At 27.2% G+C, this 18,469-nt stretch overlaps 1 protein-coding gene across 2 annotated transcripts in view; it reads right to left on the bottom strand.

Annotated features, from left to right (window-relative positions):
* LOC121128236 (uncharacterized) overlaps positions 1–18,469 on the bottom strand; it is a 389,803-nt gene that overhangs the window by 296,716 nt on the left and 74,618 nt on the right. For both annotated transcript variants that reach the window (XM_071892657.1, XM_071892656.1), the window contains exon 2: positions 10,243–10,605. In XM_071892657.1, the coding sequence (XP_071748758.1) occupies positions 10,243–10,605 (363 nt within the window). The remainder of the gene's footprint in view (positions 1–10,242; positions 10,606–18,469) is intronic.

Raw genomic sequence — 18,469 nt, 5'->3', positions numbered from 1 at the left:
TTCTTGAACCACTATAATTGGATCAGATAAAGTCAAACATATACAGCAGTACAGGTGTTACTTATCAGTGTCGGTTCTTGTTCTTATTTTCGTTCGTTGTATTTTTTGGTATATTTATAAGCTTTTCATATTTTATCTATATAATTTTATGTTAATGAAACTTGTCTTTACCTTTACTGTGTCACTCAACTTTTACTCAAAAAAGAAACAAAAAAACAACCATTTCTTTAAGTACTGTGAGAATTGTCAAAGTCTTTTTTCACAATTTTTGGACATAAATTCAAAATTACTCATAAAAATAACATTAAAATCATATATGGTATTTTATTCGATAGTTTATTATAACATTGGGCAATAGTATTTTACAATATACTCCCGCAGCGTTAAAGTTTCGACTTTCGTCATACTAAATTTAAAAATAGTCCTGTAGTCCCTCCAGCCACGTGCGGGAATTGATGCAGTGGTTAGGTTCAGGAAACTTTTTAAAGAAAATTCTATTGCAATCGCAATATTATGGATGAACCTAATTCTAAGAGTCAATCCATCACACATCATATAACGCTATATTCTTGGACAATTATATATAAGTAATGAAACCGATTAGCAATTTCTTGATATATATCAAGCCCAAGAAAATATGTATCTTGGTTATTTGTTTCCTACCATCTTAGGACTTCTTGGAAAAATAGCTTCGGCAAAGGATAATATATCTACGTGCAAATATCTTGCTGCCGCCCTTAGGGAAGGTCTTGACAAATGGTTTGGCCACCACTTAGAAAATAGGTATTTATTTATTGCTGTTGTCTGTGTTTCTATGTTTCAAATGGACTAGTTTGAAGACGAAGCAAAAAATATCTTCCCAAAAAGGACCTCATAGATTAAATGAATGCTCAAAATCCGCCAACCACTGAATCTCATATTATCCATACCAACATTTTTTTAAATACACCAAGGGTTGTGGATTCTGCCAAGAATGATATAGCTAGATGAACCTTTTTTAAAAGATTTCAATAAGGTAGAATATCTGAAATCATTCAAGAGGGTTAAAAAGGGTTAAATATATATACATACCAATTCCAAACTCAGCCTCATGTGAGCGAATGTTCATCATGGGAAAATATTTATTTCTGCTGGAATCGTAGTAAAATGTAAATTTTGAAATGAAACCCTTAACGTCTTACTTCCACAGTGAAAAAATCGTTTGAATTTTTTTATAAAATTTTGTAGAATAATTTATATTAGTACGTATATAAATATTCAAAATCATTTTTTCATAAAATATGTCACTCGTTTTGTTGATGGGCACGTAGATATATTTACGCTTGGGAAGATCTCCAAAAAGAATATTTTAACATATCAATTAAAATGTTGCTATGATAATAAATAGGATTCAGACTTTTTTTCGTATTCTTTTATTCCAAACTTTAACTTTATTAAGATAAACATAATAAAAATACATTGATACATATTATCTACACGTGTTTAATACGGTATTTTTCAAAACAATTAGCACAAAAAACTGAGTCACACTTTTGCATGTATGTATGTATCTTGACAAACATGATACACAAGCATTTCGTTTATTTATTTTGAAAATTACATGCCTACATTATCGTAACGTACAAAAGAAATTTGTTTTATGCTTGGGAAAATAATGGTGCAGATATTTTCACCATGATTGGTTACCTCGGATTTTGTACATACTCCTCTAAAATCAATTAATAAAATATTTTCTTTCTCCTTTCAATTTAAAATTACACTACTACTAGTTCTATTGAATCATTTTTACATTTAAAACCAATAATAAAATAACAAATACCATCTTTTTCTTTCTTAACTTCTTGCATAGTTTGCAACCAAATACTGCAATAGGCCAATCCCTCCATAGTGTTGTTTTAAATTTTGCTGAAATGAGACTGCTTTATTTCTACTTTTTGCTTTGCAAATTAATATTTTTCAATAAGATTATTTGCAATATAAACTGGTGTGCAGTCCTTTCAAACAATGATTACTTTATCATTATCGTTAAAGTACACTTAATTTCCCTATCTTTTAATTTTCATTGATTTCTTTTTTGATGGGATGGAAATTGGATCTAATAATACCTTATAATCCAATTTCTTTTATCTCTCAAGTTGTCTATGAGGTCAAAACTTTAATAAAAGTTATCCATGCCCACCTTACAACCTTTAGATATTTATTCTTTTTCAATTAGTGCACAAACAACATCCCTCCCTTGTGCCAATTCCTAACCATTTATTACGCTTTGGCCCCTCATAAGGAATGCAATAAAGAAGCTCACCGGAAGATGTAGCTAAACCTTAATAGTATTCGATGTGATTTGGGGTATTTTTTCATACTTTGGGGTTAAAAGTACTTGACCATCGATTCATCAACACAAATATATTCGAACGTTTCCAAATATTTTTTTGCAGTTCCGTTTATGGCTTCAAAGAGCATTGAAACTTTCCAAAAGGGATCCTCCACATTTGGATAGTTGTTGTTAGAGAAATGTGCCTACAGTAGAAATTCATCAAATCTATTTTGGTACATTGCTTTTTTTATTAAGATATTTATTGAGTCTTCCCGTCTTTGCCAAACACTGTTCAACTTGTCACTAAGGGTTGGATTGTTTGAGCGGCAGAAAGATCGTTTTGTCTCCAACTATATTTTTTTCTACGCAGGAATCCTGTATGAATAATTTGAAGAAGTCGTAGGTAGTTTGGGTAGAATTGGTATCAAATTGAATTTTTGTCTTATTCCATTTTGAATTTTTATATGCTATTGTTAAACTTTGAATGCGATATGTGGACGGGGACTGTTTTTTCATAACCTTTAAATTCGTTTTAGCTTTCGACAATCAGTTGAAAAATGGTTTTTTCTTTCTATTCGTCTACAAATTAAAAAAAAGCCATCTGATATACAAATATGCTTATATGTACATGTAATTTATTTTTTCTTTCAGAAGCATGCGTTGATTTTAATCGGAATTTGGCTCTTCAATTTTGTTTTTATCATCTTGATGATGAATACATACCTCAGTATTAGAGTTCAACAAAATTTTCGAAAACCATTGGGATCTTTTTAATCTACTTTAAAGTTATCCCTATCTCCATAAGTTTGCTCATAAGGATCTTAGAATGGAATTACATAAACACTTGCATCTGCAGGGTTATTATCCATTAGCAAAATAATCTGTTGAAGATTCAAATTTTAATTTCTATAATTATAGGTATATTTAATTTGAACCATGATGTTAATTAATTGATATTTAAGTTTCTTTAGATATACTTCAAAAATTTAAACGTTTCCATAAGTAGGGAAAATAACATTTTTCTAGGGTTCATTTCCAAACGTACGTATATGTACGTACGAAATTTAGACATGATTAAATAATAATAATTATAAAATAAAACTGTAGCAAAAATAATTCATGTATGATGCACATCTCAATATCTAATTTTAAAGTATTTAAATCAACACTAAAGGGTATACATATTCTTTTTAAAGCCCATAATGTCAGACTTTCCTCCAGAAAGATCTATAATGCAAAGATTTATAACCTATACAACATTTATTGCGCACAAACGACATTAAAAAAATGAAGAAATAATTATTGTGAAGGTGGTCAATATGTAGAGTTACGATCAAAGAAACTGATGCTTTTTGTACTGCTTGTAGCTAAAAACATAATTTCAAAATAGGTAATTTTAACGTACATATAAGTATGTGTGGGGAGTAAAGGGTTAATGTACCTAAATAAATGATAAATTTTAATATTTTTTCCTTTTTTAAATCTTTTTACTATACAAAGAACATAGATTTAATTTATAAAGATTATTTATTCAGAATACATAAAGAAAATACAATTTATATTATGAAAAAATAAATTAGTTTTAATCAATAAGTAAATTTTCTGGGTTATATTTTTGTAATTGCAGCGTTTTCCAATGATTTTTTACGTCATGGATATGGAAAAGTGGTTTCAGGGACTTGACGGTGTAAATAAAACAGGAAAGAGGTTGGTTAAAATATTGATCAAGGTCCTCTTCTAAGTTTTTCGGGGCCCTATAAAATGATAGTTATAATATTTATCAAGCCAGAGTTTCCTAAACTTAACTATGCCAAAATCCCTTCTACACTAGTAAAATTTTAACTGAGGTCTCCTTTGATACGATTTGTATGAAATTAAAGCATTCCTGAATTATACATCTTCCCTTCCCCGCCTCGCCCGCCTCCCCTTGCAGCTGCCACTTAGAAAACCATTGGCAACCTTATTTTTTGGGCCCCTTCTGGAATTTTGAACATTACGCACTCTGCGTATATATTTGTTTGTATTGAATATAATTTCCAAGGCCCAAATCTTATAACGACGCCTATTGTTTTAAGTAACTTTTACCAAACTGAGTCTGTATAAAAACGAACCGAGACCGAAGATTCGAACCAAGACCAATAAAGCTGAACCAAGAACAAAACTGTTGAATTGAAAAAACCGAGACAGGGACCGATATATCCTGAACAGGGCAAAACCTTAAAAAATCAAACATTTTGAAAAATGCCCGAAATCAATAAAATTTCCAATAAATTGGTCATTTAAAGTTCTTTAACATTGTCTTGTAAAACTATTGTGAGTAATTTCATGACTAAATAATTTATTTCAACCAATTTGATCTTTAATAATTTGATTATGATACAATTTAATAATCTATTTCATTTTCATAGAAATATATATTAAATTCAGACAATCTAGCTATTTTACGATCAGAAATTTTCATGAAAGACTCTATTTTATTAAGAAAAAATACATCTTAGCTAACAGGTTGTTCAGATTGACAACTGGTCCTTAATGGAATCGACCCATCGCCACCATTATCCGGAATATGAAGTACCCCTTCTAATATAATATAATATATTATACCCTAGCTCACGGGTTACACATTCCCCCAAACCCCCCCATGTCAACTGCTTGTCCATCGTTATTCTTTTAACACAAGGGATGTAACTTATTTTGATATAATACTTAAAGGGCCTCGTAAAGGTATGTGAGACTTTTGTGATGGTTAATGACTATCCCGTGGTCCGTTTGTAACCGAATGGTTTATAGTTTTTTATACGAAAATGTAAGGCATAAAGGTGAGTAATTTGAATGAGCATGATAAAATATAGGTCTATCAGTATGACTACAGCAACAAGTAATAATCTAATACAAATTTACATTTGAATAGTTGATCATATTTACTAAGGTTTAAACAACTCGGTCTTTTATTTCATAATTATTTTACTATTTTCTTCAAAATGGACAAAAACAAAAACTGATTTAACAATAGTAATCAACATCAAAAGTAATAATTTCAAACAATCATCTTTTTGAACATTTGTAATAATACCTTATTTTTTACCTAAATATCTTTAAATATAATATCGTAAACATAAACACATCAACTACAATGGCTGCATGTTGTGCTATTGTGACATTTGTTATTTGTTTTTTGCAGATATACTTACTTGTTAGGAGTTTGTGAAATTTACCGCTTAAAGTCTTTACTGTTTCCATCAAATAGAATTGATGCAGTCAGCCGCAATGTTGCTTCCTTCTCTCTGGGAACATCATCATCAATCAAGAATGACTACAAAAATAAACAAGCTTTTTTTGTCCCATGTCTCTAAGTGTAAAAATTATTGGACCAACAACAAAAAAAGGCAAGGTAGGTGCGAAAATGAAAAAAATAGTTGAATGGTCTCCTTTTTATAAGTGTCTTTATCTTTTTTTCTTAATAAATATAAGGGCGTGCAATAATTAATAATACTCTAGAAGTGACGTATTTCCTTTATATTATATAAAAAATAAAATTATTTTTTTAATAGCAAGTCTTTTTTTTTCATGGCAAAAAAATTTTATATTTCAATCTTTATTTTAATTTCATGCAGAAAACTTTCAGGGTAAGATGAGCGATCAGTGACATATTTATTTTTATAAAAGGATTTCTATTCAGAAGTGGCGGTATTTGAGATGCCTGAACACGTACCGATAACACAATACTCATTTCATCTTCAAGAGCTATTAATCTGTTCGTCGGCGTGTTGAGTTAGTTATTGTAAGTGAAAGAAGAGAAATTGAATAAAAAATAAAGCTGAATATAGTATTTAAAGATATCACTAATCTGCTTTGTCTTTTATTGATTAATAAAAATTAAGTTTTTGTAGTTTAGTCATGCTATTACTTTGGCGTTCCCCACTGAAAAAAGATAAATAAAATAATGAAAGAAAAATGTTTAAAAATAAGGGATTTGATATGAGACAATTTAATAATGATATTTAATTTTGCTTATAGAATTTTCTTTTCTTTAGTTGACTCATAAATAGTAGTAAACTTATTCAATGGACGACTTTACAATTAATATAGAATAAGAAATACTATGTTTAATTCAGATTTTCATTGAAATATATTAGATAGATTGCATAATATATATCTAGTATTTTTTAATACTCCTAATTTAGGCACCTATCACCAATTAATCATTTTCTTCTTTTATGAATTAAAATAGGGACTATAATAATTGTAATCCTTTGTATGTTACCATAATTATTTTCTTAAATATAATAATAACGTCGCATACGATAATTATTTAGCACATTTAGAAACTATTACAAAATAAAGTTTATATAAACATATAGATCTATAAAAAAAGAAGTATATGTATAAAAACCTTTCAAGACATCCATAGGACCCTGATAAGAGCAAGCTGTTTTATTAACCCATTGTCTGTATCAGTAGAATTTAGATATAATATCATGTATATGATTTGGAAACATATTTGTTATTAAATTATTGGATGAAATCTTGATAAATAAAATTAATCTATTTAGATAAGTTCATTTTGTATTTATATAGAAAATATCATAATGACTAGTATAATTGCTATTAATTGTCATAATTATATAATCAATGGAGATGCTGTCCAATAATGCATCTGAAATACAAAAAATTTTCTAACAAATTGGAGCTTTGTAACGTCTTAACTGAGCGATAGAGATAACAAGGTGAAGTACTTTGTTGTAATTTTTTGTTGATAATCCTCACAAAAATAGATAAAAATCGGATCAATATGACGGATAAATTAAGACCAATACACCTTTTTTCTAGCTTGCATGAACTGCCAGGCTTTTACAATAGAAGAACTACTAACCAGTGAAATATAGGCCAACAATCTTTCCTTTGTCTCATTCTCCCTCCATATACAGTTGTTATTGCCTCTAAGAGATAAACTCTTCCTATACCCTAATAATTTAATTTACAAACGCTATCAAGAAATTTAGGTTGATCTATTTTTTTTTAAATGTTCCCTTAATTGGTTAGATGGAGTTGCACTGACTAAGTATAAGTAAGCAATATAGTATTGTTTACTCCATTTAACTTAGGAATTTTGTGGGAAATCCAAATACAAAAAGTATATTTCTTTCAGATTGATTTCAAGAGATTACTTAATTGTGAACGCGTTGTGCATGAGCTATGTCAATTCCATTACTTTTTTCAAGTCTTTTTCACCATTTTTGCTTAGAAAATGGAATATCTTAGAAATTGTCGCTAAAATTTTCCTTAACAGTAAGATATTTCCCATGAAAATATTAAAGTCATATAAATTACAATTTTTACTCTGCTAGCAAAAAATTAATTTTTTAATCTCCTAATTTCAAAATGAAATTAAAACCTAAAATATGTATAGAAATAATTAATATATCTTCCGAGTAACATCAAAGATTACAAACACATATCCAATTGTAATTTAATATGTAGTCCTAATCTTTTACGAGATATTTAACTTTTCCTATAAGGGATAATTTTCCTGAGAATATTACTTTGAATTCGAGCTCCTCGACTTTTGAGTAAGTATTTCATACTTCTTATTTTTTTATCTTATTAAGTAAAGTAAGTAAGACGAGAGATAATCAAAAATTAATTAATAAATATCGCACGAAAATTGAAAAATTGATACTAATACAAAATGGGAAATTAATTAACTTATATCCTTTTTTTGGTTAAAAGAAAATACTCATCAGATATAATCACTAATGAGAACAAACTTCAAATTTTGAAATAAGACACCTTTTTCTAATATAACTAATGAAAAAAATATGTATAAAATTGAACAAATTAATAATTTATTTCCTCAGATGTTGAAAAAATGGTCTTCAAAGCTTTGAATATGAAACTGAATGTGATAATAGCTGACATTGAGTATCAATAATAAATTTCTAAATCAGCCAAAAAATGTTTTAAATCCTAATTTGTAATGAGTTTTTTTTTTTTTTTAATTTGATCAGTTTGTCTATTTTTAACTTAAATTGTTAACTCTTTTTTTCTTTTCATTATATTTTAATAATATTTCATAAGAAATGAAAAGTTTTGCTTTTGTTTAAAAAAAATGCGTGACATTTAACCGCAAAATATGTAAACCATTTTTATTGTAACAATAGTTGTAAATTTCAAAAAACAAGTTTAACTGTTAAAAATCAAAGAAAAATCAATGATAATAAGAAATAAGTCTCATTTTTAAGAATTTACTGAATATGTGAATATTCAATGGTTCGTTTTTAATCGAATATCTGTCAGTAAACAATATCTTTCATCGCAGTATTAATTTGACTCTAACATACTTCATGCAGTTGAAGTTGATATGATAAATTTTATACTCGAACTAAAGAACAATTGATATATACATTGCAGAAGGCTAATGCAAAGTTCCTTTTTTTGGAACCTTTTAAGCGTTCCGCACAAAAAGATAAGATAAAAATTACTCAAGGCAATGTTTACATGCTATGGTCATTAATCCATGGTTCTGTTATACAACTTATTGCGGGCTTGAAATTGTCATTAATACATTTGAGAGATGTATACACCAAATAAGGATAAAATCCGAATTAAATTGAAAAATAAGTGGATAATAATTCTAGACTCCTGATGATTTTCTCCATATTTTTTTGCAAGGCATACAGTATTCTGCTATACGTAAAAATAAGTATTTGTTTATGTTCTAACCTTATCAAATCGGAAATATTCTATTAAACAACTGTATTTCTTGTAACTATATTAGAATATAATTGAAGACAATAGTTTAAATTTAACAAAATGAAAAATACTTATTATATTGTTATATGTTGATATATGTTCTTTTTTTCTTCCATACAAGTGTAATGCATCAAATAAGATGTAATTATCTCCTTTTTAGTTTCATATCTATCTGTCTTAAAAATTGTTTTTGGCGTCCTATAACATAAAATCCTTCTCTAAGAGCGACCGGGTATCAAACCTACGCAGGTTGAGCTGAAATTATATCATTTACCTTGAGTGCATTGTCCACTGAGCTACGAAGCTCCATCTTTACTACAATGATCTTTATATCCACACTTTTTTGGTATATTTTAGCACCCCAACGAACGTAATTTGCACTACATTTTATTTTTATCAATTTTTATTTCATTTGTATGAATATGCTTTATTTTGTTATATATCGTGATCCTACTTTTGAATGGAATTTGATTCTTTGTAATAATTAATTTGAGAGATCATTATTTTTATTTAAGATAAAATAACTTCTTAACCCATCGTTTTGTGAGTATTTTTTCCATTCCAAATTTTATAAAATAGCTTTATAAAAAAACTGTTTTATTCCCGAAATTTTTTTAGAATGTTCTTAAAACAGACAAAAGAATTAATGCACCTTTTTTGATAAAATGTATTTTCATGGAATTATTCGGTGATTTTATCATTTTTAATAAAGGTTTTGTGAATTTGATAAATTAATTCTATTCTAAATCGTTCTTTTCCTATGTCCCTTTTTTTAATGCTACTAATGTAATAATAGCTTATATAACACAGAACCTCAATTTATGTATATTTAAGAAATCACATATAATGTTTTAACTAAAATAATCACAAATTATTTAAGGATTTTAATTCATATTTTCGAGTAAAAAATGAATAAATAATTAGTCGACAGTTTGATAACTTAATTTGGAGTCGATGTTGACTATGTGTTCACAAATATAATTTGATTTATATTGGGGGTAACATTTGACCCCTTATCCCTAACAACGTAATTTTATTGTTTACTAACGGAGGGTTAATAGTGAAATACACTGACAAAAATATTTTTTGATCGAATGTTGAAAAAACAATCCTAGCGCAAACATATGGTATAAAAACTTTATTTTTACATAAATGAATTAGTGATGAATACTTACGTCTAACGAACTGTCATTTTTAATTTCAAAATCTGGAAATGAAAAATGGCTATGACACATGAACGAAATGGCTTGACTCTTTTCTAGAATCAGAGAATGAGCTAAATGCATTCTATTCAGAGTATTTTCATTCCAAACACAATCCCCATAAATGCGACCATCAGACTTCTTCTTGTGATTATAAGAGTCACTAGAGCAACTAACAGGATCAGAAGATGAACGGTTTTGATTGAATCGAACTCTTAAATCTCTTAAACGGGATGAAGGTACTTTTTGAGGTTTATCATTTGTACAGGGAAATTCAATGGAGTCGGAAGATCTTCTCTTGTTTTGAGTACAGAGTGAAAAACATCCCTCAGTCATCTGTAATAAAAGGGAAAAATTTACTTACACTTAAATACATATAATTATTATATATATATATATTATTTTTATGGTCCGAGACACACAAGGCTATTTATTTTTCAGATTACTGTATATACTGTTAATAACTTTGTTGGGAATATACATATATATATATTTACTAGCCGTAGCTCCCCTCACAAGTAGCTACTCACTCAAAACTTGGATATTATCACCTTGAGAATGAAAATATAATGATAAGGCCTTAAGCAAAAATATATAAAATTTGATGCACCAGGGAGTACTTTAACTCCCTTTAAACCTCATCCAATGTCACATTCATTTTCTTAAATTTTATATAAAGTACGTACTTATACTTAAGTAAATTTCATTCATTTGATACAGTCCCCTTTTTCATCTTCTCTGTACTTTATTTGTATATGAAAGAGGCAGCCCTACACACAGTGTACCCTGTTACAACGATTCATACATACATAAATTATCTTTTACTCGTTAAATGGTTCTTTCGTTGAGTCAATGTTACTTTTTAAAGATTTTTTACTACAATTTGTGAGGTTTTTGCAAGAGAACAAAGAAAATAAAAATTCAGTCCAATTGTATTAACTTACTTAATCCTGAAATTTTATATCATGGTTCTATAATTAAATGTCCTTTTATCCCAAAAGTAACATCTTTTTAGACTAAAAAAAAGTAATAGTTGATATTAATATAGAGACCCTGGAGTACAACGTTGTCTTATTAATAAAGATTTGAATGCGAAAGTGCTCTTTTGTGTAAGATGAAGAGTGAGGACAAATAGTCTAGGGAGTAGTTTAGTTCACTCCTTGAATAGTCTGTGGGAGTGGGCGAGTGATGGAATAGGTGAAATATTTGGTATCAAGGCTTATGTTTGTGCACCTTCTCCCCCCTGCTGTTTCTCTTCTTTTTTTTTAGATTTTGATGTTGTCCCTTTAAAATGATTAATCAAAATACAGGATTTATATTTCTATAAGGGTTATACATATTATGTATATTTTCCTACAGTATTCAACAACATTGCTTTAAATTGTCTCATTTTATGAATTTTTCAGTCCCAAACATGCATAAAATAAATAATTAAATGTATTTTTTTGGTATTGTGTATTACACGAATTTATTTTGACGTTTTGTTTGTTTATTAAACTCAATCCTAATTTTTTGATAATAACTATGCAGTATATTGTTATCGAATAAACTTTTATTGTTCAGGATTCTCAAATAAAAAATATTTACCATTTTTTATTTCAAAATTTTGACTAAACTTTTAAAAATTATCTTCTCATTTTTACAGTTCATTTGTTTTTAAATCTGTATATTGATTATCTTAAAATGTTTCATCTTAATTTATTAAAAATGTTGAATTCTTTTTGGTTCCTTTTTGATAATATTTCAAAAATGTCCTATGAATAAATAATCACTTATTTGTTCCATTAGTAGGAAAAATCAGAAATAAAATAATTTATTTCGACATCGCGGGAAGTGTTTCTTGCTCATACACATCCTTTGACGATTTTGTTAATTCTTTTATTGAGTTCCAACTAAAGTAGAGACAGAAAGAAAATAAAGTAGACCTTGAGGTATGTTTTCCACCATAAGAGGCTCAGTTGCGTTGATCCAATCCTAGAAATTCATTATTAATGTAGCTTGCCAATTGAGTATGGGGTGACATTAGGGGCCTGCACTGATATTGCGAACATCACTTTCATTCATTGTCTCCTTAATTTTTAGTTTTGCCAATTTATTTAATTTCTTATTTAAAACTTTAAATGTTAATTTAACGTCAATAATTTTTGACTGTTTTTGAAGGTGAATCATTTTTTTATGTTCTGAATCAAAGGTACGTGGTGTACCATAAGTGATAGACTGTCTATTATACTTTCATTTATTTCCGAACCAAATACGTAAGCAAAAAATTTCAAATGAACATAGCATTAACGCCTAATTTTTGCTTAATGCATTGCAATGACGAGTTATTTGGGAGGTCTTGCCGTTTTGAGCCGTCGTGAATGTGAAATAATTTATTTTACGAAGATATACATTTTCAATTCAGAAATACGATAAGCATAGACTTGGTCATTATTTTTGATTTCGTGGGTGTTAAAACTCAGATAATATTCTTTGTTAGGAAAATGATACTACCAAGTAGTATCTGTTTACAACAACATTATCGCAGCAAAAATAATGCAATTGCATATTCGAAAAGAACCCCAAAACCAAACATCAGTGTTACTCACTAGCATTCATAAACATGCGCTCTTGTGGTAAAATTACCCTTAGATATTCTTTCCTCAAGAATCACAGCTATGGAATATAAATAAACACTATTAAAATTGTCAACTATGAAACATTTAAAACCCAGGCAATATTATATTTTTTTTACTTTTACATTTGTCAAATATTTTCTCTGTCTTTACTCCTAGATTTAAATCTATAAATATGACACCAACATTCATTGCAATACATCGATAAAAAATAAAATTAATTGTGTGCCCATCATATAGTTTTTGATGCGATAAAGAAAAAGGGTAACTTTTCACAAGGCAAATACACTCAAACAGATATCTCTGGAAATACATATCTATACTTAATTAGTCACGGATAGATTCATTAATTACAGTAAAATTGTTTATTTTCGTAATAACATTTATCCCATAGATTCTGCTTTTAAATAATAATTTGTTTCATTTTGTACAAATAAACAAATTTACTTACTATTGTAACCAGAATTCTCACTTCAGTAGGGTTAAACAATCATGTGCCAATAAATGTTATTATTGTTATTTAGACATGTTCGAAATTCTAATTTATATATAAAGATATGATTCATTATTTCAGCTAATGATACGTCATAAAAAGTTTTAATCAAAATTGTTATATATTCTTGTAAATGAAATTAACGTCAATAAAAATTTCATGTAATAAATGAAAAAAAAACAATTACAAAAAAATAATTTAAAAGGCTAACTATAATTAAAACATGCTAAAATAATACATTTTCTCTTTTAAAAAGATAATAAACTGTGAAAATAAAAAAATATAATTCGTAAAATGAAAAAAATAATTATATATAATTAGAAAAAGTATTTGTTTTGGGGATATTCATTTACTATAAAATAAGTTATTTATAAAAATGTCCTCGCCATGGTTAGTTAAATATACCTATGATACTTTGGTAATGAGAAACAGTTTTATCTCATCATAATAAAAGATTATGTATATAGTGTGTCACTAATTGGATGTTTTTGTGTTAATTTTGTAAAAATATAATCAAGTTTTATTTTGAATATTAGATCAAAATAATCTTTTGGGTATATTTTCTATTATAACAGTAATAATAACAACTATTCTTTATTTAATATAAAAATATGTTTTAAAATGTCTCATTTTGAAATTATAATTAATATTTATTGACTTTTCTATACATTCAACATTATAATATTCCATGTGTGTTATATTAACAATAAATGTATGTAGAAAATATTGTATACTTGGTTCTTTTAATGAGAAAAACTTGCAAATAACTTTAGAAAACCAAAATTTTATGTTTTTCTAGTCTACAGAGTCAATTTTTTGTGATAAGTTATTTTCTCTCTGTTAAAAATTAAGATATAAAAATAATTATAAAACTTCTAGAATCTATCAAAATATATCTACAAATGTTATTTTATTTTTATTTAGACCCTTCATTGGAAGAAATAGCACTAAATCAAGGACCTAGATATGTGGTTTGCTGGTACACCAACATACAAAATGGGATCTCAAAAAATTTTAAAATGGACCAAAAATTCTTGGAGATTTTTTTTTAATTAAATTAAACATTGAATTTTTTTTATAATTTAAGCTATGATATTCTTCATCACTATATATTATGAATTAGTAATAAGAGTCTAAATTTGTGTGTCGTTTTTTATTCTTTTCAATATAAAAGTGGAAATACATTGAATTCAAAAGAAGATACAGAATCAATAAAACACTTTATTATCATAAAAAAAAAAGAACTTTTACGTTTTTTTAATCCTACTTTTAATTTGGGGATTGTTTTATGAGTAAAAATTACTTTGAAAAATAATAGTCCCAAATTACTATAATCACAAATATTTCAGAATTTAGCTTACAAAGAAAAAAAATCAGATCAATTTTGGATTCTGCACTCATAGATAAACTAAATTATTGTCTTCAATTTATTGGACTAAACTTCCCCATTTAATTTGTTCCTCTATGTAATCTATTATTAAAAATCCATATACATTGCAGTTTCTTGTACAAAAAAAAATGACTGTCTTATAAAGATATTTTACTAGTTGTGAAGCTTACTGATTAATAGTTCAAAAATGGGTCGCTTTGAAAGGTTTGGAAACCTTTATCTAGATGAAGTAAATTTCAAAATTAAAAACGCACTTTTTTATCATAAAAGCAGACTTTTTTCTGGCATTATTATGGTCATTTTCACGGAATTTGATGTAAAAGCTTGTATTTATTAATTGTTGAAGTCAAGTACTAATATTTTTACAATACATAATGGGAAATGTCCACATATCCTCATTCCAATCCCTTTTTTTTACACTATTGTTTTAGAGAATTGAAAAGTACTCAATTATTTTTTTATAAACCATCAAAAATTAGCTCGTAAATATGTCATTTGTGCAAAGTATTTAAAGTCTTTGATAGCCTGTAAATATTCTTTGTTAAGGTCAATATCTACCAATATACGTGTAGCATAACACTAAACATAATTTAAAACTTGTCCCGCACTATAAGTTAATTGATTTACCTCTACTTATAATTATGAATATTTCAAACTACATCCAATTTTTTTTTAAATAATTCTTGTCCTTCAGTCACTCAAAGTACTTTAAATTATATTACATTAAAAGAAGAAAATAATAAATTGGGTATCACAAAATCTTAGAATTTGTCTTTAAAAAATTAATTTAATTTAATTTTGAGAGTGATATTCAATTACTGCTTCCACAAAAAAAGATGAATATCTCGTAAAATATAATGGATAAACATAAAAGTTTAATTAAAAAGGTGTTTTCTGTATTTTTGTATTTCATATAATGATTCTGGTGATAGGTTAGTCAATTAAACAGACTCTATCTGGGTTCTGCTTGGTTTTTTAGAATTATTTATTTCAAAATAACCTTATATATAGGTAAATAGATATAGATTAATTAAACCATTAAATTGTTTTTAACTGTTTCAAATAATTATCGCATGTAATGTATTTAAGAAGAAATAAATAAGCTAAGTTTTGAAATCTTTAATATGCGTAGCCATGGAATTCTAGACATATGAATGGAATTGAGTGGTTTGTAAAGATAAAAGAGTAGAAGATTTAATTTTTTTTTAAATGCGTAAATAGATATTATACAATTATAATGTAAATTTAGCAGCTATCTATACCTTTTTTATGTATAGTAAAAATAGATTTTGTTGCAACTATACACGCCTCCTCTATGCATTTGATACTCTAAGCCTATTTAAATTATTCAGAAATATTTTTAATATGTAGGGAAATAGTTGATCCTCTTAATTAAATTATTTTAAAAAATCAATAATTTAGTTCATAACCAATATTCTAGTAAGTTGATGCTTATAGGTTTAACTTATATTCAAACAATTTTTTTTATATTTAGTCTCTCTAAAAAGAACGAAAAATTTCACCTTAGGCAAGAATTATTGTCATTGAATAGTAGGTAGTTTATTATTAAGATATACATCTTAGTCAGTATTTTTTAAAATGTGTATATTTTAAAGAGCTTGTCAAATGTTGTAACTATCGTAATATCCTGGGACCATAGTTACAACTGTTTTAAAAAATCAAATTTTAGTATATACATTTATCAAATTACAGATTGAGAAGCCTGGGAATACCGTTGGCATCTCCATCCGTACTGCCTACAACATCAAGAAGTCCAATACAACTCCATACATCTTAAAATACCCTAAACTTATGCAGCAACAATATGACCTATATTTAAGCTACATCCATAGCACTCTCCTGCAGCCTTGACCTCAAGCCCATGGTTTTTTACATTTTAGAATGTCTTAGAGAAGAACGTCTGCCACACCTTTAATCCAAATCGGGATAAGCTCCAAGATGCCATCAAGATAACGTAATACGCCGTATAAACAGCCTTCATCTATAAGAACAGCCAATCATTTCCCCAACCTGTTATGGTTATTATTTCTTGTAAAAGGGGGCATACTGAATAAAAAATATAGCAAAATATAGGCTTTAAACATTTCAAAAATAGTTTTTAGTTGTCCTTCCTTTATTCAATAAAAATCACGTTTTCATTATTTTGTCATGCTAGTGCAAGTTTTGGACCCCACTCTGTAGATTAAATACTATTTTGTAAGGAATAAGCAAATTGACCAGTCAAATGGACAAAATGATTAAATTTAATATCTAGGTCTTCTCTCTTTAAGTGCAAAAGGATTCAGTTTTTGAAATATAAACAGGCATCCAACAACAACAAAACTAGCTTTCTAAAAAATTCTTAGGATTTGTAACCATTATAATATAGACTAAAGAACTCATATATATATATATGTATGCATTATGTAACTATTTCTTAGTTATTTGAAGAAAAAAAAACATTAATCATAATTTCAAATATTTCCACAACACATAAAATAAAAAGAAATGTGAAAACTACTTTGTTTGCCACATAAGATAAAAAAAAGTAAAGTATTCAACATCATTACATAAAAATAAGATCGTTATAATCCAAAAAATAAACAAAAAAGATGTCTGTACATTTGTCTGAAAGAAAAGTTGAAGTTTTTATTTTATATACAGAGTTTTTTTCCGTAATCCTACTTTAAAACAGATAAAATATTGAAATTGACCTATTAAAATTTTATAAACTTATACTGTTAACTTATATATACTTTAGAAAAAAGTTTTACTAATGCCAGTTAATAACTTTTCGAGTATCCTTCTTAAAAACAAACCGAGGAGAAAATATAAATTCGTTAGCAAAGATAACCAGACAATGTATCATTCTGTATTCTAATGTCAGGATATTAGTGTAATATATAACACGATGTTATTTTTTTTTGTATCTATTAATCTCTAAAAAAATGTAAAATCAGTTCATAGTTAGGCAATTATTGAATAATAGTTGGAAATAGTTTACAGTATAGAAATGAATAATTAAAAAATTGACAAAAAAAAGTATTTTTTTAAGTTGATTAGCAATGCAGCACCATATTTTTTACCTCACTTTTCATGTACAATCCTAATTTAGTTTCATTATTCTTATATTGTTTGTTTTTTTAGTTTGTTCTCAAATATTATATGAATTATTCTCGATTATTAATTGCTTTAGTATTTTCAGACTGAGGTTATGTGAAAATTAAATAATATGTGAAGTTTAATATTGAAGATGGGTTTTAAAATTAATAAAATAATGAACAAAAGAGGAACGAAGACTATTAACTCACAAAGACATACATTAATGAAAACTCTTTTGTATGGAAAACTCTGTCAAAAATTATTGAATAGTATTACTTTTTTTTTGTTGGGGTGTTGAAAATCATTACTGAACTTTTTGTGTTAATACAAATTAGAGGCAAAGTTTGAGCACAATAATCTATTGTTTGCAGTTCTAAATTTTTTTTTTTTAATAAGGAAAATAACCAAAAATAAAATGTATGTAATTCTGAAGCATTGCTGAAATATTATTCCTATAAATATTATTTGGGTCCCTCATTGCCTAATTTTTTTTTTAATCTTAAAAGAAATGATAAACTTAAAGCTATTCTAAGCAATATATCTCCATTTTATTCATTATCACTAGTTAATTTATTTTAATATTCCCTTAATTGGTCTGAG

The sequence above is a fragment of the Lepeophtheirus salmonis genome, chromosome 13 (genome assembly GCF_016086655.4).
Source record: "Lepeophtheirus salmonis chromosome 13, UVic_Lsal_1.4, whole genome shotgun sequence".
In the NCBI taxonomy this organism is placed as follows: domain Eukaryota; kingdom Metazoa; phylum Arthropoda; class Copepoda; order Siphonostomatoida; family Caligidae; genus Lepeophtheirus; species Lepeophtheirus salmonis.
This window is presented reverse-complemented; position numbering and strand designations above follow the sequence as displayed.